At 58.0% G+C, this 22,703-nt stretch overlaps 3 protein-coding genes and 1 long non-coding RNA gene across 13 annotated transcripts in view; 2 read left to right on the top strand and 2 right to left on the bottom strand.

The window, feature by feature from the left end:
• The first annotated feature begins 225 nt into the window (after positions 1-225).
• Positions 226-9,114, top strand: TRMT1 (tRNA methyltransferase 1). 4 transcript variants are annotated; one of them, XM_055431269.2, is made up of 17 exons: positions 226-338; positions 646-849; positions 933-988; positions 1,447-1,589; positions 1,764-1,951; positions 3,489-3,604; positions 3,688-3,800; positions 5,687-5,835; positions 6,035-6,121; positions 6,207-6,276; positions 6,363-6,497; positions 6,581-6,666; positions 7,010-7,118; positions 7,203-7,279; positions 8,404-8,523; positions 8,625-8,754; positions 8,941-9,114. In XM_055431269.2, exons 1-17 carry the CDS (start codon positions 241-243, stop codon positions 9,088-9,090), a joined length of 2,031 nt encoding a protein of 676 aa, XP_055287244.2. In that variant the 5' UTR covers positions 226-240; the 3' UTR covers positions 9,091-9,114. The 4 variants fall into 4 exon arrangements, with proteins under 4 accessions (XP_055287244.2, XP_055287242.2, XP_055287245.2 ...); XM_055431267.2 differs by having other exon boundaries at positions 565-849; positions 8,998-9,114; XM_055431270.2 differs by having other exon boundaries at positions 565-849; positions 8,946-9,114.
• On the bottom strand, positions 3,811-10,944 carry LOC148777158 (uncharacterized). Its single transcript, XR_016038100.1, has 3 exons — positions 10,633-10,944; positions 10,348-10,554; positions 3,811-4,204 (listed from the first exon to the last, which is right to left on the bottom strand). It is a non-coding gene; the product is annotated as an uncharacterized LOC148777158 (long non-coding RNA).
• A 143-nt stretch (positions 10,945-11,087) lies between these two features.
• Positions 11,088-14,768, top strand: LYL1 (LYL1 basic helix-loop-helix family member). 3 transcript variants are annotated; one of them, XM_088839052.1, is made up of 4 exons: positions 11,088-11,301; positions 12,729-13,084; positions 13,168-13,259; positions 14,350-14,768. In XM_088839052.1, exons 1-4 carry the CDS (start codon positions 11,227-11,229, stop codon positions 14,766-14,768), a joined length of 942 nt encoding a protein of 313 aa, XP_088695178.1. In that variant the 5' UTR covers positions 11,088-11,226. The 3 variants fall into 3 exon arrangements, with proteins under 3 accessions (XP_088695178.1, XP_055287254.1, XP_055287255.1); XM_055431279.2 differs by lacking the exon at positions 11,088-11,301 and adding an exon at positions 11,310-11,787; XM_055431280.2 differs by lacking the exon at positions 11,088-11,301 and adding an exon at positions 11,836-12,648.
• Positions 14,769-14,790: 22 nt separating this feature from the next.
• The window catches only part of NFIX (nuclear factor I X), a 97,537-nt gene continuing 89,624 nt past the window's right edge, over positions 14,791-22,703 (bottom strand). For 3 of the 5 annotated variants that reach the window (XM_055431275.2, XM_055431276.2, XM_088839050.1), the window contains one exon: positions 15,385-19,498. In XM_055431275.2, the coding sequence (XP_055287250.1) occupies positions 19,484-19,498 (15 nt within the window). In that variant the 3' untranslated portion in view covers positions 15,385-19,483. Of the gene's footprint in view, positions 19,499-22,703 lie in introns of all 5 variants that reach the window. The other 2 variants (XM_055431277.2, XM_088839051.1) reach the window with 2 other exon arrangements.

Below are 22,703 nucleotides of genomic sequence, written 5' to 3'. Positions count from 1 at the left end.
ATTTTACAGAACCCAGCACACAGGAGACGATCAGTAGGTATTGGATTTCTCCGCGTAGCCCCCTTCTGTGCCTCACCTTCCTCATCCGTGAAATGGGGATGTGCCGTGTTCCCCCCCCCCGACAAAGGGAAGCCGCAGTGATTAAGGCCACCGCACGACACTTTCAGCGCTTTGCGCCATGCATTTTGATCCCAACCGTCCACTGTAGTCAACCATCACTGATTGACTGAATTCTGTCACATGATCTGCCCGCCCACTGTGCCAACATGTCGGCGCCCAGGTCCTAATCCGGGAAGCGTGCACCGAGACCAGTTTGATTTTCGGTGTCTCGAGAGACGGTGAGAAGGGCCTGGGAGACGCGAGGAGGGATCCGGACCATGGGTGGACCCGCTCGAGAGCTTCCGGCTTCTCAGGGGCAATTCTCCAAAGATCGGGGTGGTGTCAATTTACCGAGGTCCCGGGGTCTCTTTAGTCCCTACTTTACAGTTGTGTAGGCCACCCGGCCCGGGAACGCAGCTATCTGATGCTTTCTTTGGCTATTCCCTCCTCTACCCTCCCAACCAGGATTGGCGGGCAGAGGCGCCCGCGGATGTCCCGTGCGAGGACTGTTCTGTGGCTAAGCCCGACTTTCCGCTCCGTCCTCAGTTTCTGTAGAGCCCGGTTTATGGAGGGGCAGCCCCAAGGGCCGCCAAATCCAGGAGCCATGGAGAATGGCACCGAGCCGGACGGAGAAGAGCGCCCACCTGTGTTTCAGGAGACGACGATCACCGAGGGGGCCGCCAGGATCGTCTTTCCCAGCGCCAACGAAGTTTTCTACAACCCAGTGCAAGAGTTCAACCGGGACCTGACGTGAGCCGGGGTCCGGGGTCAGCTTGGCAGAGGTCTGTGGGTCTGAGATAGAGGGGTGTGAGCTGACTCTCCGTCTCCCGCAGATGCGCTGTGATCACAGAATTTGCTCGTATTCAGCTTGCGGCCAAAGGAATCCAGAGTGAGTGAAGGTCCAGGCTCCTGATGGGCAGGGGTATCACACAGAGCTCTCTCGGTGCCCCGCCCCTTCTGTCCCTGACCTTCCAGAAAGGCTGCAACCTTATATAGTAGGTCCTGGACGATTTTCTTCCCTGCATCTTCTGTATACTGAAGAGTTTGTGCATGCTCAGTTGCTCAGTCATGTCCACCTCTTTGCGACCCCATGGACTGTCCATGGACTGACCCCATGGCTCCTCTGTCCATGGGATTTCCCAGGCAAGAATACTGGAGTCGGTTGCCATTTCCTCCTCCGGGGGATCTTCCCCACCCAGGGATTGAACCTTCATCCCTTGAGTCTCCTGCATTGCAGGTGTATTCTTTGCTGCTGAGCCACCTGGGAAGCACATTACTGAAGATTAGGGGGAGGTTTCTCAGAGGGCGCTTTGATATCCCCTGACTTGTGCTTCTGGGTGGCTGCAGTCAAGGTGCCAGGTGAGAAGGATGTGCAAAAGGTGGTCGTGGACTTGTCAGAGCCAAATGAGGACAAGGCTGAATTGAAAGAGGGTCCAAACCTGGCCCTGGAAGACCAGCCTCGAACAGCCACCGTGGGGGAGATCTGTGAGGTGGGACCTGAACATAGGAGGCAGCAGCCCTAGAGTCTAGTGGGTGATGAAGGAAGGAAGGATCCTGGAGGGGGAGGGCTAGAGGAGGTGGGCGGTGGGAGCTCCTTGTGGGGGTGGGGGATCCAGCAGAGGAGGGCGGTGTGGATGTGAATGGGGCTCTGCTTACTCCAACAGGAAGGCCTGCGAGTGCTGGAAGGCCTGGCGGCCTCCGGCTTACGTTCCATTCGCTTTGCTCGAGAGGTGCCTGGTCTCCGATCCGTGGTTGCCAACGATGCCTCTGCCCGAGCTGTGGATCTTATGCGCCGTAATGTGCAGCTCAATGAAGTGGCCCACCTGGTACAGCCCAGCCAGGCAGATGCCCGGTAGGTGCCGGGCATAGAGTGCTGGCCCCTGGAACAAAGTCACCTGGGGTCACATCCTGGCTGTGTCACCTTCTTGCTCTGTGACCTTGAGAGAGTGGCTACAGCCTCTGAGCCTGTGTCCTTGTCCGTGACACAAGGACAGTAGTTTTATAGGGGTTGGCGTATTGATTATACTTGTGTAGTTTGTTCTCACAGGTAGATATAAATACCATTATGGACTCCATTTCAGACTTAACTTCCTGCACTTTTTAAAAATATTTACTTCTTTTTATTTATTTGTTTGGCTGCCCTGGGTCTTCGTTGCGGCACCCAGATTCTCCATCTCCGTTGCAACCTGCGAACTCTTAGTTGCAGCATGCGGAATCTAGTTCCCTGATCAGGGATGGAAACTGGGCCCCCTGCATTTGTGAGCATGGAGTCTTAGCCACTGGACCCACCAGAGAAGTCCCAGCTCCTTGCACTTTTATTCAGTCAAGTGACACAGTGTATATCCAGTGCCCGTCACCATTCTTACTGTCAGGGCTGCATTAGTAAACAATACAGACAAAACCCCTGACCTTGTGGAGTTGATAATGCAGGGATCAGCAAACTACAGCCTGCCAGGCCCACAGCCTGGTTTTTTGTGTGGGTTTTTTTTTCTTAATGGCCTGCTATATAAGAATGTCTTTTACATTTTTAAAGGTTTAGAAAGAGAAGAATATGTGACAGACCACATGTGACTCACAAAGCCTAAAATATTTACTGCCTGACCCTTTACAGAAAATAACTGAATTAAAAATGTTTGCTGGGAACTTCCCTGGCCTTCCAGTGGTTAAGACTCTTTGCTTCCACTGCAGGGGCTCAGGTTCCATCCTTGGTTGGGGAACTAACATCCCACATGGTTTTCTGCCCATATTAGAATCTAATAGGAAACACAGGTGATGACGAATAAGTAGACTCTGTAGCGCTGAGAAGTGCTGGAGGAAGCGGGGAAATCCAGGGCATAAAGGGTGGGGGAAGGGAGGGATGGTTGCCATTACAAATAACTTGGTCAGTAGCATTTGCATTTTCTCACCTGCAGAGAACAACAATAGTTTCAAATCTGTGGGAGGTTGTTGATATTCTTGCCTGGAGAATCCCACGGACAGAGGAGTCTGGTGGGCTGCAGTCCACGGGGTCACCAGGAGTCAGATACAACTGAGCGTGCACACACACGTATGTGTGTTACATCAGTATTTGACTAGTTTTTTTTTTTTTTTTGCCACACCAATCGTTAGGTGGGAACTTAGTTCCCTGACCAGGGATCAAACATGCAGTGAAAGCATGGCGTCCAAACCACTGGACCACCAGGGAAGTCTCAGTATTGGCTATTATCTTTGCCATTGTTAGTTGAGTAGCAGATTCAAGGAGGAAAAAATACAGTTAGCAAGTGGCTGAGCCAGGACCTGAACCTGGGCAGCTGGCCCCCAAGTCCAGGCCCGAACCATCACATGGCGTGAGTGTGAGGCTGTGGAGGGTCCCTGGGGCGGGGGCTGAGGATCTGCTCCCTTGCTCCCAGCATGCTGATGTATCAGCACCAGAAGGCGTCGGAGCGGTTTGACGTCATCGACCTTGACCCTTACGGCAGCCCCGCCTCTTTCCTGGACGCTGCCGTGCAGGCTGTGAGTGAAGGAGGTGAGGCCCGGCCGTTGCGGGGGTCAGTCCGGAGTAGGGCCCGGGGCGTTACTGAGTCTTCACTGCTCCGTCCCTCCCCACAGGGCTGCTATGCGTCACCTGCACAGACATGGCGGTTCTGGCGGGGAACAGCGGGGAGACCTGCTACAGCAAATACGGGGCCATGGCCCTCAAGAGCCGGGCCTGCCACGAGATGGTGAGAGGCCTCCTGGCTCGCCTCCGCGCCCCCCAGACCTGCTCAGCTTCCTCTGGGCAGCCAGAGCCAGAGCCAGCCCCAGACGTTGACCACAAACGTGTTCGTTTTATATATATGAAGTTTATTTACTTTTATTTATTTATCCTTGGCTGTGTTGGGGTCTCATTGCCGTACGGGCTTTGCTCTAGTTGCAGCAGGCGGGCGGCTGCTCCCTAGTTGCGGTGCACTGGCTTCTTTTACTGCGGAGCACGGACTCAGTAGCTATAGCTCTCAGGCTCTAGAGCACAGGTGCGCTAGTTGTGATGCACAGGTTTATTTGCTCCGAGGCGTGTGGGATCTTCCTGAATCGGGGATGGAATCCATGTCTCTTGCCTTGACAGTTGGATTCTTTACCACTGAGTCACCTGGGAATCCCGACAAGCACGTTATTTATCTTTAAAAAAAAATATTTTTATTTATGTATTTAGCTGTGCCAGGTCTTAGTTGCTTAGTTGAGGGATGCGAACTTTTAGTTGCTGCATGTGGGATCTAGTTCCCCCACCAGGGATTGAACCCAGGTTCCCTGCACTGGGAACGTGGAGTCTTAGCCACTGGACCACTAGGGAAGTCCTGACATGCATGTTTTTTAACCACCATAATTCCTGAGAGCATGGCTGCAAAATGGTCCTTTGGTTGGGGGTGGGGGGGGAGTAATTTTTCTTAAGATAAGAGTGGGTGATTACGTTATTCTTTTTCTCCTTTTTTTTTTTTTTAATATTTGTTTATTTATTTTCCTGCACTGGTCTTAGTTTCAGCATGTGAGATCTAGTTCCTTGACCAGGGATTGAACCTGGTCCCCTTTCATTGGGTGTATGGAGTCTTAGCCACTGGATCACCAGGGAAGTTCCACGTTATTCTTCCTAGTATTCTCTATTTCAACAACTGCAGTGTTTGTTGTTTTTTTTTTGGCCATGCCTTGTGGCTTGCAGGATCTTGTTTTCCCAACCAGGGATTGAAACTTGGGCCATGGCAGTAAAGCCCTAAACGTTAGACCACTGGGGAACTCCAGTGGTCTAGTGTTCTTTTTTAAAGGCAGTTTTTCCAGTTTTGTGTTTGGCTCTGAGTTCAGGTCCTAGTTTTGCTGGTGGCTTTGGACAAGTGACTTCATCTTTTCTGGGCCTCCATTTTTACGTCTGTGAAATGGGTGTGATATTGGTCCAGAGCCCATGGAGTTGTTGTGGAGATTCAAGAAGGCAAGGCTGGCTGTGTTGGGGGCTGGAAAAGGAGGACTCTTGTCCTCTTTAGGAGCCCTGCTGTCAGGTCAACCTGGGAAGTGCTACCTCCTTGCTGTGTCAGAGCCTCACTGCAGCCTTGGGCCACATCACCCAGCATGGGGCACACGTGAAGTGTTAACTAGAAGCCATTTGGTTAACGGGTCTGTGCTTTCTTTCCTTGGGCTTCCCTGGTGACTCAGTGGTAAAGAATCCACCTGCCATACAGGAGCCACAGGAGACTCCGGTTTGATTCCTGAGTCCGGAAGATCCCCTGGAGAAAGGCATGGCAACCCAGTACAGTATTCTTGCCTGGAGAATCCCATGGACAGAGGAGCCTGGTGGGCTAGTCCATTGGGTCACAAAGAGTCAAGGATGACTGAAACAACTTAGCACACACGCACGCTTTCTTTCCTTAATTGTTTTAGTGTCCCAGTAGGGCCAGAAAGAGACAGACTGGTGTGATTTTACAGATGGGGAAGCTGAGGCTCTCCCTTTCCAAGGGTCACTCAGCGCTGGGCTCAGAGCCCTACAAGCCGGTCCTGCCTCTGTACCTGTGAGCCCCTGGCATGGCTCTGTGCCAGGGAGGTGGCAGCAGGGGTAGGGCTGATGGCTGGCACCCATGCCCCACACCAGGCCCTGAGGACTGTCCTGCACAGCCTGGATCTCCGTGCCAACTGCTACCAGCGCTTTGTGGTTCCGCTGCTCAGCATCAGCGCTGACTTCTACGTACGGGTTTTTGTTCGTGTCTTCACTGGCCAGGCCAAGGTCAAGGCCTCAGCCAGGTAGTCTGGGGCAAAGAGGGGTGACAGATGGAAAGAGGCAAGAGGGTCTTTCCTAGGGTTGGTGAGGGGGGAGGGTGGGACATGGTCCTGCCTTGGGGAAATGTTGGGGGTGGTCCCAGAGGGAACCCAGTCAGTCTGAGGGAGGAGCAGGGATGTGGTGACCACACTCGGAACCGGCAGCTGCCCTTGTCCCCCACAGCAAGCAGGCGCTGGTGTTCCAGTGCGTGGGCTGCGGGGCCTTCCACCTGCAGCGCCTTGGCAAAGTATCAGCAGCCTCCGGTGGCCGGTGAGCAAGGGTGAGCTGGGGAGGAAGGGGAAGGGGACAACCCAGCCAAGGCTGCCACCCCCCAACCTTACCACTGTCTGAGCAGGCTAAAGTTCTCTGCAGCCCGCGGTCCCCCCGTCGCCCCTGAGTGTGAGCACTGTGGACAGCGACACCAGGTGGGGCGGGGTGGGGCGGGGGGGCATTTGAGGGTGGGGGCCTGGCATTCCTGGTCCCTGCTCATCCGGCCCCTGTGCGTTTGCAGCTCGGTGGCCCCATGTGGGCAGAGCCCCTCCATGACCTGGAATTCGTGGGCCGTGTCCTCGAGGCTGTAAGCGCCAACCCTGGCCGCTTCCACACCGCAGAGCGGATCCGAGGAGTGCTGAGTGTCATCACAGAGGTGGGGATCCGGGGCTGTGACCAGAACGGGGGCAGCCATCCGTCCTTGATGGACCCCACACCTATCCCATGGCCCTGTTACAGGAGCTCCCGGATGTGCCTCTCTACTACACGCTGGACCAGCTGAGCAGCACCATCCACTGCAACACGCCCAGCCTCCTGCAGCTGCGGTGAGGCCGGGCCTGGGCTGGAGCGTGTTCCTGACCCCCTGGGTGCCCTTGGCGAGTCGGGCCCCTCTTGGCTCAGAGTCCCCTGGAAAGTAGAGATCAAACATAACGCAGGTTTAGGGCTTCTCGTGCATGAGGGCTTAGACCAGTTCTTAGAAGTCATGAGCCCTGGCCGGGGGGATGTCAGGATCTTACTGTTAGGATATCTGGCTGGCATCATGCAGGCAGTGTAGTCACTGTTAGATATACAGCCTTGTGAGTCCATGAAACAGGGCTCACCCCACACACGGGTCAGCACTCACTTCGGGATCCGGCCCTCTCGCTCGCCATCCCACCTGGTCCCCAGGTCAGCCCTCCTCCATGCTGGCTTCCGGGTCTCCCTCTCACACGCCTGTAAGAACGCCGTGAAGACGGATGCCCCCTCCTCGGCCCTCTGGGACATCATGCGGTGCTGGGTGAGGCCCGGCCTGATCAGATGGGATCGGGGAGGCAGGGGATGGTCAGTGCCAGTGCCCTGACCTCTGACCTTTGCCTCCCAGGAGAAGGAGTGTCCAGTGAAACGGGAGCGCCTGTCAGAGAGCAGCCCAGCCTTCCGCATTCTCAGCGTGGAGCCCAGGTGCGGGCACAGTTACGGCTGCCTACAGGCTCGGGTAGTAGACGACCCAGACACTTCCCCTCACAGACACATGCTCATTTTCCAAGTGAGATCTGGAGTCCGTCCACTCTCCACCCGCTTCTGTTCTCCCTCTTCTGTCCCCAGTTCTGCTCATCTGGACCAATGGTCCTTCCCCCCTCCATCCCCCAGCTCCTCCCCGTCATGAGCTGTTCCCCGGACAGCAGCCAGAGGGCACCTGTGAGCACAAGTCAGATGCTGGCCCTCCTCTCCTCAGAACCCTCTGTGGCTCCCGCCTGACCCAGTGGAAACACAGTTCTGTCTGCAGGCCCTGTACTGTCTTCCCATTACTTCCTTGCTCTCATTTGGCCCCCCAGCCCCGGTCCTCCACACTGGCCCTCTTACTCAAACTTGGCAGGCACAGCCTCTGCAAGGCTGTTCCTTCTGCTGGAGTGCTATCCTTAGCCCCCCACGGCTCCTCCTGTGTCCCTGCTGCCCTGTTCTCACCGCACTCCTCCCCGGACTCCCCGTTGCTCTACCCTGCTCTCTTTCCCCCCAAACCCTCATGCCCTCACATGATATAATTTGCTAGTTTCTTTCCTATTTTTGGCTGTGTGGGGTCTTCATTGCTGTGCACGGGCATTTGCTAGTTGGAGTGAGTGGGTGCTGCTCCCTAGTTGTGGTGCTCAGGCTTCTTCTTGCGGTGGCCTTTCCTGTTGCGGCTCTAGGCGCACAGGCTTCAGTAGTTGTAGCGTCTGGGCTCAGTAGTTGTAGCTTACGGGCTTAGTTGCTTCATGGCATGCGGGATCTTCCCAGACCAGGGATTGAACCTGTGTCCCCTGCATTGGCAGGAGAATTCTTAACCCCTGGAGCACCAAGGAAGCCCAGTTGACTTGCCTCCTTGCTTGTCTGTCTGAGGCATTCAAATGTCAGCTTTACTGGCAGCAGATTTGAGGCCCACTGTAGGCACTTGATAAATGTTTATTAAATAAATGGTAGAAGCCCTACGCCTGCAGATACAGTTTTCCCAAGGTGCATCGAGCTGTACCGAGGTGGGCAGGCAGCCTAGGTGGTATGTTCCCAGTCGCCTGGCAGATGCCTTTCAGCCCCCACTCCCATTTCCCTAGGCTGCAGGCCAACTTCACCATCCGGGACGATGCCAACCCCAGCTCCCGCCAGCGAGGACTCAAGCGCTTCCAGGCCAACCCTGAGGCCAACTGGGGTCCCCGGCCCCGTGCCCGGCCAGGGTGAGCGAGAGTGGGGTGATGAAGGTAGGGCTTAGCTAGGGGGAGTGGCACAAAGGCTGATGGAGTTCCCCCCCCCCGCCACCCCCCGTCTCCCTGCACAGAGGCAAGGCAGCAGGAGAATCTGTGGAAGAGAGGCGTAGGCTGCTCCAAAATAAGCGAAAGGAGCCGGTGGAGGACCCAGCTGAGCGGGCCGCCTGGCTCAAGACATTTCCCTGCAAGAGGTTCAAGGAGGTGAGGTGCCCCCCACCCCCCAACTGAATCACCCATGGGTTCTCCTCCCAGCCACAGGACTGGGCCAATGGGGGAGGTGGGACCAGGCAAGTGGGTGGGAGCGAGCTCCCTATCCAGGGAAAGAACCCAGTGGAGGCTGCTGAGCTCCAGAACGGGGTTCATTCACACCCACTGTATTCCTTCCAGGGCAGCTGTCAACAGGGGGACCAGTGCTGCTACTCACATAGCCCCCTCTCCCCCCAGGCCACTGCTGGAGCCACCCCCACTGACTGTCCAGAGGCCCCCAGGCAGAGCCCTGTCGAGCCTGGGGCTGCTGCTTGCCCAGGCATAGAGTGAGCTAATAAAGACTTTCTCACTTTCCCCCGACTGTCATTTGTCTGAATGGGGAGGCTGCCTGGGGTTCCTCTGTCCGTCTACCTAAGGGGCTCTGTTTCTCTCTTTAGCTCCTGGTCTGAGGTCTGTTTCTCTGCCCATCTGTTTTATTGATTTTATTTAGTTTAAATATTTTATTTATTTACTTGGCTAACTGGGTCTTAGTTGAGGCACATGGGGTCTTTAGTTGCAGCGTGCAAGATCTAGTTCCTTGACCAGGAATCTCTAACTGGGGCCCCCTGCACTGGGAGTGCAGAGCCTTAGCCACTGGACCACCAGGGAAGGCCCTCTGTCCATCTGTTCTAACCCCCTTGGTGAGCTCTGTGCATCTGGTATGTTGGTCCCTGCCTGATGAGGTGTTGTCAGTGTTTCTGACTGGAGTGTTCTGTCTGTATTAGGGAGGTAGGGAGTTAACGGTTGCCTGCAAGGCACTTTTGTTTGTTTAGTCCCTAAGTCGGGTCCAACTCTTTTGCAACCCCTTGGACTGTAGCCCACCAGGCTCCTCTGTCCATGGGATTCTCCAGGCAAGAATACTGGAGTGGGTTGCCATTTCCTTCTCTAGGGGATCTTCCTGACCCAGGGATGGAATCCGCGTCTCCAGCACTGCAGGCGGCCGCTTTACCACTGAGCCACCCATTTGCTGGTGCCTGCGATTCTCAAGGTGGCCACGGGGCGGCAGCCGTGCGCTCAACGCCTGCGGGGGGCCTTTACCCTCTTCCCCTTCCCATCCAAGCGTGGGCGCGCCCCCAGTACTCAGATCTGGCCTCTAGGCACTGTGCCCACATATGGGCTCGCGCCCCAGTGTCTCCTCCTCCCCGCCGCCTGGTTTCTCTGGCCCAGCTGCCCCTGAGGGCCCCAGTGACGGAAATCGGACCGGAACCAGGCGCCTCCTGCATCCGCTCCAGACCAGGTGCTTCCTGCCCTGCGGTCCCTTGGGCTTGCACACTGAGGCACCCGGCAGCCTGTGGCAACCCTTTCCCCGCCAGAGCCGGGGAGGGTGGCAGCATTAACGAGAGGACTGGGGCAGAATCCCCACCCTGCCACGTGGTAGCTGTGGGACCCTGCAGGTACCCCTTACTGGGATCATATCGTCTGTACAATGAACCTAAACCTAATTGCAGAGCCCATCTAGTAGGCATCCCAGAGTTAACTCAAACGTTCGGAAGTGTACTCTGGCTTCCCTGGACAGTAGGTGGGTGGTTGAGGGGTTCTGGGTCTCACCTGACTCCTGAGTGGGAGCATGCTCAGTGGCTCAGTCGTGTCTGGCTCTGTGCCACCCCGTGGACTGCAGCCCACCAGGCTCCTCTGTCCATGGGATTTCCCAGGCAAGAATACTGGAATGGTTGCTGTTTCCTTCTCCAGAGGATCTTCCTGACACAGGGATTGAACCTGTGTCTCCGGCATTGGCAGGGGCCTGCCTGGGCACTCCTACAGTCACACAGGGCAAAGCATGACTGACCCAGGTGGGAACATGCCAGGGGTGGGAACAGGGTCGTCCCTGCTTACCTAGTTGTACCCAGCTCCACTCCCTATGTGAGCTCCAGCGGGACCTTGAGCTTTATCACCATTCCAAGATATTGACCCAATGTCTCTTTATCACTGTCCACCCTGAAGTGGCCCACACTGTGGGACAAGGGCCGGGGACCTCTGAGCTGGGGCCATGTGATCCTGTGGGGAGAGGCCCTGAATGGTGCAGACCTGGTGGGTGCACCTATTAGAAGTTTCGGCCACCGGCACTGGTCGCACCTCCCCCAGCTGTGGTATTTTTCTCTCACCCTCCTGAGCCTGGCATGGTGGTGTGGAGGGTGCACCAGGGGCCCAAGACACTGGCCCAGGCTGAACACCCAGGGCCAGACTGTCAACACTGCCCTGCAGTCGGTGCCCCACTCCAGGGTGGGGTTGGCAGAAGAGCGAGGAGGCGCTCTTGTAGAAAGAGGAACCAGGCAGGCTGAGGAGGAGAAGGGGGCCCCTGGGTCATGAGGCCCCAGCAGGGCCGGAAAGGACTCTCCACCCCCATCAGCACAGGACAAGGGGTATTCAAACCTGGAGGACAGACCCAATTAACACAGGGACTGCTACGTTTCCGCCTCAGTTTCCCCTATGCATGCAACCGGGCACCTCACTCCCAAGGGTGTGTGCTGGAGCAGGGATCCTGCAGCGCCTGGGGGACAGAAGGTGAGGCCTTGAGGGTGACAGGCAGTCCTGCCTGCGCTAGCGTGGGGCGGGGCCCGGAGGCCCGCGCTCGGGGGATCCCCGCCCGCCAGGTTTCCTCCGGGGTCAGCCCGGCTCCTTATCAGGCGCGGCCAGGCAGCCAGGCCCTTATCTGCACTGGCCCAGCATCCTCCAGCCGCTGCGCCAGGGGTGAGAGGGAGGAAACCGGGCCGCCAGGGGCGGGGAGAGGGTGGGCGGCCTGGAGCTGCTCACTTTCCCTGGAGGGACCTGCCCTGTTGCTGCCGCTGCTTCTGCCGCGGTGGCCCTTGGGAGCCAAGGAAGAGGGGTGGCTCGACGCCACAGCCTGGAACGGGGCGGCCGACTAACTCCCAGGGCCACAGCGCACAGAGGCTGGAGCAGGGTGCTGGTGGCTTGCCTGAACCTGGAACCGCATCGTAGCCCTGGAGGACAGAGTCAGGGCCATCTGCAGGCAGCCGCGGCAGTGCTGGGGTAAGAGTGGAATGGGCCTGACAGGGGGGATCCCTGACCCACCTGCAGTCATTCATTCTTTCCTGCCTTCATTCATCTGGTGGGCCCACCAAGTAAGAGGCCAAGCAGCTTCCCCAGGGTCTAGCTAGGGAAGACAGGGCAGAGGGGCTAGCAATCCCTGACGCTGCTGGGATACGCCAGGCCGCGAGGCCAGGAGCGAGTAGGGATGTGGAAGCAGGGTGCAAAGGGGTGGTCACTGATTGTGGGTAGCGTGGGTGGGAGGATGTCAGAGCCAGAGAGAGGACTTGTGCATGACTGTGCCAGGGAGTAGGGTTAGCATCCGGAATCATAGTGTCAGCAGTGGAGTCATGGGCTGTGTAAGGGGGAGATTTTTGGGGAGGGGGTCACTGGAGTGATTCTGGAGGACTTTCAGGGTCTATCATGGAGACAATGAGAAGAGCCTCAGGGTTATAGCCGAGGGCCCCATGGTCAGCCTGGGGGCAGTGGTAAGTGAAGGTCAGCCAGCCATGCAGAGTTTGCAAGGTCCATAGTGTCAGTGAAGGGTCTTGGATCTGAGGGTTACGGGGGCATCCTCCTGTGGTCAAAGGGTCTGTCATGGTTCCCTGCCTTGCCCTCCCCCCAGGCTCCAGGCCAGAGTGGGTTTTGGAAGAAGGGAATTTGCTCAGGGGCTCCACAACTAAGGCTTCATGGCTCACAGACAGCTCAGAAGCATCACTGCTGAGCTCAGTGCTGCCCTGCACCTCAGTGGGCACCTCTGTCCTTGTGTTGGACCCCCTCCCATGTCCTGGGAGTTTCTGGGCCCACTTTCCATCTGCCTTTGCCTGTTGGACTGCAACCCCCCCCATCTGAATCTCCCTCCAGGTGAGGGCTTGCTCTGTTGGGCTAAGGGTAGGGGGTGGCATCTGCCTCCTCCCTCCCCACTGGCTTCATTCCTCCCACAGGTGAGCACCCCCTCGGGGTCCATGTGCCCGCCCGAGGCCCAGGCGGAGGTGGGCCCCACCATGACCGAGAAGGCCGAGATGGTGTGTGCTCCCAGCCCGATGCCTGCCCTGCCCCCAAAGCCTGCCTCGCCTGGGTCCCCAAAGGTGGAGGAGGTGGGCCACGGAGGCTCCGCCTCGCCGCCCCGGCTGCCCCGTGGTGTGCCAGTGATCAGCCTGGGCCACACCAGACCGCCAGGGGCGGCCATGGCCACCACAGAACTCGGCACCCTCCGTCCAGCACTCCTGCAACTCTCCACCCTGGGAACTGCCCCACCCCCCCTGGCCCTGCATTACCACCCTCACCCGTTCCTCAACAGGTCAGTGGGGGACCGGGGCCTGGGGGGAACCCAGGGGCAGGGTCCTTACCCACAAGGCATTAGTGACCCACGACCCCTTACAGCCTCTACATTGGGCCAGCAGGACCTTTCAGCATCTTCCCTAGCAGCCGGCTAAAGCGGAGACCAAGCCACTGTGAGCTGGAGCTGGCTGAGGGTGAGTATGGGTTATGGGTTATGTCCGCCCAACTGTCTCTCCTGGGGCCCATGTCTGCCCTATAACCTTCCACTGGGAAAACACTGGGAAAAGTGATGCCCCTGCACACAGATACACACAGGGGCTCAGTACTCAGGTTACACTCATGTAGCAAAACCACAGACCCATGGCCAGTTCTACACAACCCCTGTCACCCAACAAGCCACAACGATTCATGGCAAAACAGCACAGCATGGGGGTTCCACTTGCATGCACAGCCACACAGGAAACAGCTACAGGGCAACATCCACTCAGGAGACAGCCACACAAGAGATAGCCACAGGACCACAACCACACAGGAGGCAGATACACAACCACAGCCAGTGAGGTCCATGGCCACACAGGAATTAGCCACACAACCACAAACACATGGCAGTGATCACACACCACAGCCATGTGGATATGCAGGAGTTCACATGACCACCTGAGAAAGAAAGAAATGAAAGAATGAAAGAAACTCTCAGACTCATGAGCACACCCAGCCGTGCAGAGGGACCACACAGGATGAGAATCACAGGACAGCTCCTCAGCCACATTCCCTAGGGAACCCCAGCCGTTGACATAAAGGCGTAGACAGAGGTATAGGAGGCTTCGTTATCTGCAACTTGGGCCTGTGATAGTCCTTGTCTAGGCAGCTTGGGGGCTTCCCTCCTGGCTCAGTGGGTAAAGAATCTGCCTGCAATGCAGGAAACCCGGGTTTGATCCCTCTGTCAGGAAGACCCCTGGAGAAGGAAATAGAGATCCACTCCAGTATTCTTGCCTAAAGAATCCTATGGACGGAAGACCCTAGCGGGCTACAGTCCATGGGGTCACAAGATTCGGACACGACTGAGCGACTAAACTGCCACCACCAGGCAGCTTGGGGGTGGGGCTGCGGGGGTTGCTAACTGAGCTACACGTGGATCTTACACGTGAATCCCTTGGATGGAAAAAGCCTCAGGCCACTGTCAGTGTCTAAGACCCCAAGGGGGTGTTGGGAGCCTCAAGTAAGGGTAGGTGGGGGTGCCTGCCTCTCGGGCCATGGCGCCAATCCTGCCACTCCTATCCTCAGGGCATCAGCCCCAGAAGGTGGCCCGACGCGTGTTCACCAACAGTCGGGAGCGCTGGCGGCAGCAGAACGTGAATGGCGCTTTTGCTGAGCTCAGGAAGCTGCTGCCAACGCACCCGCCCGACCGGAAGCTGAGCAAGAACGAGGTGCTCCGCCTGGCCATGAAATACATTGGCTTCCTGGTGCGGCTGCTGCGCGACCAGGCGGCGGCTCTGGCCGCAGGCTCCGCCCCTCCGGGGCCCCGCAACGGGCCAGCGCACCGAGGCCCGGACGACGGTGGCGCCCGTCGCGGGCCGTGTCGCAGGGCCGAGGTACTGGCGCGTCCCCAGCCCGCGCCTTCCGGCGGCCCCGACAGCAGCCGCCGCGGGACGGGCCGACCCATCAAGACAGAACAAGCGGCTGTGAGCCCAGAGGTGCGATGACCTCCACGGTGTCGCCTCTGAGCCGAAGGGCACTGGAAAGTCAGCCCAGGGCCATCTAGGAAGGGGCGGACGACGCGCTCGCAGGGCCTGATCTGGACCCAACTCCCCCGAAGAAGGACCAGTGAGGAGTACCCTACAGGGGAAAGGGCCCCGCGGTCCCGAAGGGCGACCGTCGCCCTCAGAGGCTTGAAGACCCTTTTATCGCCCACGGCCCGCTGGAAGTGGCCTTGTCCGCGTACCCATTCCGCGGGGTGAGGTCCGCGAACCAACAGATCTGAGCGGCCGTTGGACCCAAAGGGGCCTAATTTTTCCAAGCTGGGGTCACCGAGGGAATTAAGCAGGGGCCTGAGAACACGCTCTTTTCTCACTGGCGCCCCCTCCCGGAGACTGAGAGATCCGCACTCGTCGACGGTGGCGGTGGCCGGCCTGGCGCGAGGCCGTGAGGCGCGGAATCCACGCGGCGACCCCATCCCACCGATCCCGAACCTGTCCCGCACGACTGCGTTAGCGAAGGCTCGGGCGCTCTTGCTTTTGTTTTTCTTTATTTCTTTATTTCACATACACATTAGCCATTCAATGGAGAAGCCGGAGAGAGTCAGGCAAAGATGGTATAACAGAAGCGCAGTGACGGGGGCGGGGCGGGGCGGGGCGGAGAGGGAACGTACGGGCTGGCTGCCTACTTGCATTCCGCTAGGACACTGAAAACCCAGAAAACAAAACAGACAGTAAACTACCCTTGTTTCTTATGTATCTCAGTGCAGAGACGGGGGTGGAGGGCAGAGAGAGGGGGAGACCAGGCTGAAGGAAGAGGAGCGGAGGGACGGGGACGCTAAGGGGGAAGCACACCAAATCCATTAGTACTATATATAGAGATACTCGTATATACTGCGTTTCTTAGCCTAAGAAGAAACTTGTTTGACGGGACGGGCGGCCTTTGCGGTCCGCGATGCTGGTGCTGGTCGGGCGCACGGATCTCCCGGGCCGAAGCGGGGCTGGCCCAGGCTGGCTGGCGGGGGGACGGGGGGGCGCCCCAAGGGTGGGTGGGGGGAGCAGAGGCGGGGCTGGGGTGCCCCTCGGGCTCTCGATTGGGGGACGAAAATTCTCGTGACTTTATTGCTCCTTTATTTTCTCTCGTGTGTGGGGGAGGGTCCGTTCAGCACGGTCGGGGTGGGGAGGTGGTGGGTCGTCTGAGCCACCCGGCCCCTCTGGGACCCAGAGCGCGGCGTCCGCTCCGCCAGCACGGGGGTGAGAACAAGGCACTAGGTCGGCCGGCCAGCGCGGGGGCGGGTGTGTAAGGCAGTCGACGGGGGGTGGTTGCAGGGTGGGTAGGATGGGGCTGTGTGCGGGGCCGTGTGCGTGCGTGCGTGCGTGCGCGGGCCTGGGCGAATCGACCTGTCAGCTTGGCTGGTCCTGTCCTGGAGCGTCGAGCCTTCCCCGTGCTCCCCGGAGGGTGACGGTGGTGGGGGGCGGGGGTGGGAGGAGTGCTGTCGAGTCGCGGGCGCCGGGGAAGGGGGAGGTTGGGGTGGGGAAGAAACTACCAACTTGCCGAGCGCGCTCCTGATAATGCTGGTGAGGGTCAAGTTGGCGTCTGGCTCAAAGAAGGACGCTTTGGGGACCTCTGAGGGAGGGAGGGGACCTTTGTTCGTTGGCATTGACCTCTGCGGGGGAGGGGCTGGGGACCCGCCGCCGCGCCCCCGGGCCCGGACCGTGGATCGGGCGAGTAGGGGGCGCTGGGCCCCAGGGAAGGGACGCCCGGGGAGACCCGCGGCCAGAGCAGCCCGCCGCCGGGCGCACGCCGCTGTCCCGTTCCGTTAAACTCAACAAAGAAGGGATATGCGTGTTCCTAACAAGTGCAGGATAGTTAATTGATTCATAAACTTATGTATAATAGTTTGTGGGTTTTTTAAAACGTACTTTATAATGTAAGAAGCACCAGGGTTTTTATGTTGAATTATCTTTAAAATAATTTTCTCTCGTCCTTTTCCTTTTTGATCTTGTGTTGATTTTTAATGTCGAGGTTTTTTTAATTCTAAAATATGAACGTTTCCTTCAGCCCTCCCACCGAAACCGAGAACGAACGACGAAGCAAATAAAAACCCCAGATCATCCTCGTCAACGCAGGAAAACGATTAAAAAAAAAAACTGAAAATGAACAAAAAAAAAAAAGGAAAAAAACACTCAGCTTTCGTTATCCCCGCGCAGGGCGGGGCAGGCCCGGTTCTTTTAGCGTCCCCAGAGCCGCGAGGACATTACAACAAAAATAGAATTTTTTTTCTTAATCTCTTAACATACAAAGATAGGAAAACTCTGATGCATTGCACTTGGTTCAATGAAAAAAAAAAGTTCATTTCCCCCATATATATTTTTGTGGGTTTTTTTTTTTTTCTCTTCTAACACGTCCCCACATCTCCTGTCGCCCTCGTCTGCCCCTCACGACACTTAGGAAAGGAGCGGCCCCCCCACCCCCGTGCCCACCCGGGCAGCCCTACAGGGCACGCTCCCGCCCCGGCCCAGCTGGCCTGCAGCTTCCGACCTCGCCTGGGCGGGCGCCCCGCAGACCCCCTGCCCCCGAGGACCCACCGCGCCCGCCGCCCCGATTGTCTTCGAGGGAAGGGGCGCGCGCGGCCGGGCAGAGGGACGGGGTCCCTTCTGCTCCCCTCTCAGCTCTGACCCTGTTTAGCCAACCAAACTGAAAAATCATTGCACTTTGACCGCGCGTCACGCCCGGCCCACCCGGCCCCCCACCACCCCCCGCCCTACTCCCCACGACCCCCAGGCTCCCGCGGGTTCCCCTGTCCCCTGCTTCTCAGACCCGGTCCTCCCCGAGGGCTGCACGCGGATGGGGGAGGGGCTTCGCTCGACTTCCCACAAAAGCCACCCCTGGGGCCGGCCACCTCCTGGCTTCCAGCTGGGGAGGAGGCGACCGCTCGCTGGCCCCTTTGGCCCCAGGCGAGGGCCCTCCGCTCCTCCCCAGCCTCCTCCCTCCCCTCCTTCCCTCCCTTCGCTTGGGGCCACAGCCTCACAAACTAGATTCACAATAAATAAAGCCCAAAACCCACCCCTATGTGGTGCAATGTTGGGTTGCTTGACTTTCAGAGGATCCTGACCTGTGCTTTGTGTTTTCATACAGTTAAGGAGAGAGAAAGAGAGAGGCACGAGGACTCCAGAGAGGGGCGCAGGAGGGAGATGCAGGGAGGAGGGAGTAAGGCACAGAAAGACAAGCCAGCGGGGCCAAGCCACACCCTGGAGCGGGGCTGGGCGCGCTCTTGCTCCCATCCCTCCCGGGGGGACTTCTGAAGACCCTCTGGACATGCCCCCAACCATCCCTTGGAGGAGGAGGGGGCTGCGGTGGGGAGGAGGGGGGGAAGAGCTACTTCTTGCGGTGTGTTATCAAATTGTTCCCAAGTTGCTCAAATGGAGGGGTTCCCAACTGCAACAGCAAAGACCGAAACAATGAATGCCCCACCCCTAAATAAAGAGTAAAGACATTACAGCTGAAATCCAGAGAGAAGTGGCCATGGGGGTGGTGTGGTGGGGAATGAGGGGGGCGGTGTAGGGCAGAGAAAGCTCCAAAACACTTTTTGAAAAAGGACGACACCCAACACCCTCCAAAGGAACTGAAAGTCGGCGAGCAGGACGCCTACCTAGCGCAGGTGGAGGTTTAGCTGACGGCAGCAGCGGCGGCTGCCTCTCTCTCGCTCGACTCCCGGTCCCCTTTCTGCTCCACTCTCCGGCCCGCAGCGGCAGGGCTGTCTGAGGGAGGGGCAGGGGCGGGGACCGATGGGGCAGAGCACGGGGCACCTGCATGCGGGGCTTGGGTGTGGGCGCCACCTGGGGGCCCAGCTCCCCTCACTTGTGGCCGGTCAGGACGGCGACCTTCCTGGCCTGCCTCGGGAGAGAGGGGAGAGGGCACCAGTCCCGGGCTGAGAGGGGCCGTCTGGAAGAGCATTCCGATTTTTCTCCTATGTACTGTACAGAGGGGCTTGGGGCCTGGGGAACTGGCCCTGCAGCTCGGGGTGGGGTGGCAGAACACCCTCCTTTCTGGACGCATGAAACTAGCTCCAGGGGATGTCCCCTTCCGAGCCAGGGTGGAGGGTGGTACTTCTAGCCCAAGGGAGGGGCAGTGGGATCTCAAGGCTACCCTGCCTCACCCAGTCCAGGTGAGGAAGCCAGAGGTGAAGGCGGGGAGGGAGGGAGGGGGTGGAGTCTGCAGGGGAGAGCCCTGGGGATCTGCACCCCATCATCTTTACAAGCTGGTCCTCTGAGCTCCGGCTGGAGTCAAGGGTGGGGTTCCCCTGGGAAGGGTGAGGGTAGGGGACAGGCCCCTTCAGAATTGTGCTGGTTGCTTTGTTTGGGGATTTTGCTCCTTCCCCAGAAGGCCGGGACGGGATGTGGGGGGAGGAAGGCAGTTCTGCATCCTTTCTTTCTGTCCTCTACTGACAGAGTCCGTTTTGCACGTTTCTTTCTGCTTGGCTGCTGGCGCACAGCTCCACCAAGACCTCTTCCGAGGCTCTCTGAGAACTGCGCTGCGTCTGGGGGCCTGCAGGGGTCCCCGGGCTGGAGGAGAGAAGGGCTGAGTGGCTGACGACGTCTAATGTTTGCTTTTCGGTGGGGCTGGGCTGGGCTGGGGGATTTTTTTCCACGTCTCAAAATTTCTTCTCCCCCCGTTTGAGGAACCTCTTCTTTTCATTTTGTCATCTCTTTTGTCGATCTTATCAGAGGAACCAGGACTGAAATGGGACACACAGAAAAAGAGGTGATCCTGAGATGAGCAGGGCCGTGCCTTCTTGCCCCGACCTGGTCCTGGGACTCCAGGTTGGTTCCTGAAGCCCCAGGGGCTCCAGCTCCAGCCGAGTCAAGGACACCAGCACCTCCCGCAAGGGTCCCTCCTATGGGAATCCTATTCCTCCAAGAGACCCGCCTCCAGTGCTAGAGTCCAGCTGGCCTTCCCGTGGGCACAGTGCCCAGCGGGTGGGACCCCCATGGCTGGCGCTGGCACGGGCACAGACCTGGGATCTGGCCATGTTTCCAATTGTTAGGTTTTTGTGTGGGTCCTGGAGCAGGGGGGAGGATTCCAGGCTACAGCTTTTGTCCCCAGAGGGGTTTGGGGAGTGGGCTGGGGGAAGCCCAGCTTCTTGCTGAGTTTTCTGTCTCTTTGGATTAAAAGCAGACATTCCCATCTGTATACCTCAGCTAAGGTCCCAAAGGCTGAAAGGCTGGGGAGGGGTGGGTACCACATGACTTTTGTCCCTCACAGTACCAGGCCCAGGGGAAGGGATCAGTAGCCTAGTGGGTACCACGCCCTGGGGAACAACCTGAAGCTCCTCCAGTGGGCAGCAGCTTCCTTCAGGATGCCAGCAGGGGGCGCTGGCTTCTTGTAGTTGGTCTGGCAGCCACTAGGCACAAAACACACCCAGGGTGGACCCCCAGGACTAGGCTGCCTGGCAGTACCCTGCACAAAAGGCTCTGGCCCCACCTCATGGCCAGAGGGATGGGGTGGTTGGAGCCGGGAGCTCCTCTATGATCTACAGTGCCTGGTGGTACCCTTGGGGCAAAATTGAAGGAGTCCTTGAAAATGCATCCTGGGGTCTCTCCCAGGCACTGGGTCACAGACTCAGGTCAGCAGAGGCCAAGCACAGCTAACTACAGAGCATGCACAGGTACAGACACATTCTATCCCCACTCCAACCCTACACAGAAGCCAGGTGAAGGGAAGGTGGTTGTCCTGCCCAAGGCCACACAGCCCACACGGCCGAGCAGGGACTCAATGCAGGGGGCAGCTTCGAGTCCATGCTCCTCACTGCTATGTGTGATGCGTTCCCAGGGAGGCAGGGTCTATGGTGACCAGGACACCCCCACCTCGCCAAGGCTGCAGCCAAGACTGCCACATAGAGGTGAGGGCCTAGAGGGCCTAGGGTGGCTAGGTCAGCCAAATTTTCAAAAGAAGCTGAAAATCCAGACAATTTCATGTGAAATTTTCCAATATTTAAAAGACGTGTTTTAGTCACACAGATTATGCCTCCTGGTCAGGCTCTGGTTTGGAACTGCAGGCCATCATCCACTGTGAGATGGAGACTTCGAGGTTTAGAGTTAGAAAGGGCCTTGATTCTATGAGCAAATGGATGTTGTGGTAGTCATTTCCTGGTGTACGTGAGTCAAATCGTTATGTTGCACACCTTAAACTTATACAAGACTATCTGTCAATTATATCTCAGTAAAACTGGAAAAGAGAAGAAAGAAAGGGCCTCAGAGATTATCTAGAACTTTCTGGGATGATGGAAATATTCTCTAGTTGTACTGTCCAATGCAGTAGCCACTAGCAACACATGGCTTCTAAGCACTTGAAATGTGTCTAGTGTGCCCAAGGGTCTAAATTTTTCTCTAGTTGTTTAAACAGCCATGTGTGGCCAGTGGCTGCCACACTAGACAGTGCAGACGGGGGAGTGCTTGGCACTGCGGTGGTTCAGGGTTGCCACGGTGATCGGGGGCACTGCTAGCATTTGCTGGGCAGGTGAAGACCCTTCCTGCCATGTGCGGACAACACGCACGGAGGAGACCTGCCTTCCTGTGAGGGAGCCCCTGGAGCCCTGACCCAGAACCCAACCCCATCACTGATTTTAGGCCAGATGGAGGCACAGGGGGGCCTGGTAACGTGTGGGCAGAAGCCAGGACTGAGGCCTTCCCAGAGCAGCTGGGGGAGGGCGGCTGCAGCAGCAGGCTTCTGGCCCGAGGAAGAGGGGCACTTCCTGGGTGAGCCCCTGGTCCCTGCAGGCTCAGGTGTTAAGTGTTCCCTGGGACGCCAAGGGGGGACTACACTGGCACCGGACGCCGGGCAGGGAGGGCCTGTTTGGCCCCTCTGCCCACGGCAGGCCAGACCAAGGCCCCAGGTTGTCCCCTGTAGGGGTCTCCTGAGCTGCATGGCGGCAGGGGGGTTGAAGGGGACAACCACCAGTGCTCAGGTTGAGGGGCCCCCTCAGTGGAGGAAGATTACAGTTCCAGTTCCAGGCCTAGAGTTAGGGACAAACACGACTCTAGTGGGACTCCCTGGTGCCGCCCCGTGGGTCCCGGGAACGGGAGGTCTGCTGCCGAGCCTGAAGTGGCTTTTTCTGCTCACCCCTCCCTGTTTCCTGAGCCAGGTCCAAAATTGATTAAAACTAAGTAAAAAGCGCTGCCCAGGGAATGACAAAATTGCTAAAATTCTCTTTTCTTCCCTCATTCTATTGTTCTGTCTCCATCTGGTGCTCCAGAGATCGGCTAAAGTCACTGGTTACTGTGGAAACCACCCCCCACCGTACCCCCTGCACCCACTGCTGCCGCAGCCTGCTTGCCCCCAGGCCTGAGGGCTCCCTGATCAGCTTGTCCGATTCCTCTGGCCCCCCAACCCCCACCCCCAGACACACCTGCCTGCTCAGGGTCCTGGGCCCCAAGGCTCCCTGTAGGAACCAGGGGAAGAAGAAAAAGTTTCCCGAACTTGCCTCAGATTCTGAGTTAGCCCACTATCCAACCAAAGGGAACAGAGAAAGTGAAGCAGGGAGAGTGTGTGGAGGCGGAAACGGGGTGAACGGGGAGGGAGGGCTTGTGGCAGTGGTCCCCGAGAGTGAGCAAGCATGAATATACTACACAGTCAGAGCTGCAGGGCGGACAGCAGGAGGAGGGAGGCTGGGCAGGCATGCACGCTGGAGCCTTCCGCCTGGTGCCAGCCCCGAGCCAGGAGGGGAGGCCCGCCTGCTGTCCCTTCCTCTGGCACCCCCTCCTGCCCTCTACCAGCAGGGCTCTCGCAGCCTCCCTGGCACAGAGCGGAGGGGGCTGGCTCCAGCCCCTGCTCGAAGCCATTGTTTTTCTTCTCAACACCCCCAAGTTCAAGTTCATCTGGGTGTTACATCATGTCTGGTTGCTCCTGGAAACCAGACGGGTCAGACGTGACTCTGGGGAAAG

The sequence above is a fragment of the Moschus berezovskii genome, chromosome 8 (assembly GCF_049115385.1).
Source record: "Moschus berezovskii isolate FMDL1 chromosome 8, NW_MosBer_1.0, whole genome shotgun sequence".
Taxonomy (NCBI): Eukaryota; Metazoa; Chordata; class Mammalia; order Artiodactyla; family Moschidae; genus Moschus; species Moschus berezovskii.
This window is presented reverse-complemented; position numbering and strand designations above follow the sequence as displayed.

Bases quoted from the DNA above. Each gene is read 5' to 3' on its own strand.
- TRMT1 (XM_055431266.2), top strand. From the start codon at position 241: ATGATCTGCCCGCCCACTGTGCCAACATGTCGGCGCCCAGGTCCTAAT. The intron at 3,605-3,687 runs GTGAGGCCCGGC...CCCTCCCCACAG, and splicing joins GCAGGCTGTGAGTGAAGGAG to GGCTGCTATGCGTCACCTGC. The intron at 6,667-7,009 runs GTGAGGCCGGGC...CCTGGTCCCCAG, and splicing joins CCCAGCCTCCTGCAGCTGCG to GTCAGCCCTCCTCCATGCTG.
- LYL1 (XM_088839052.1), top strand. From the start codon at position 11,227: ATGCATGCAACCGGGCACCTCACTCCCAAGGGTGTGTGCTGGAGCAGG. The intron at 13,085-13,167 runs GTCAGTGGGGGA...GACCCCTTACAG, and splicing joins CCTCACCCGTTCCTCAACAG to CCTCTACATTGGGCCAGCAG. The intron at 13,260-14,349 runs GTGAGTATGGGT...TCCTATCCTCAG, and splicing joins TGAGCTGGAGCTGGCTGAGG to GGCATCAGCCCCAGAAGGTG.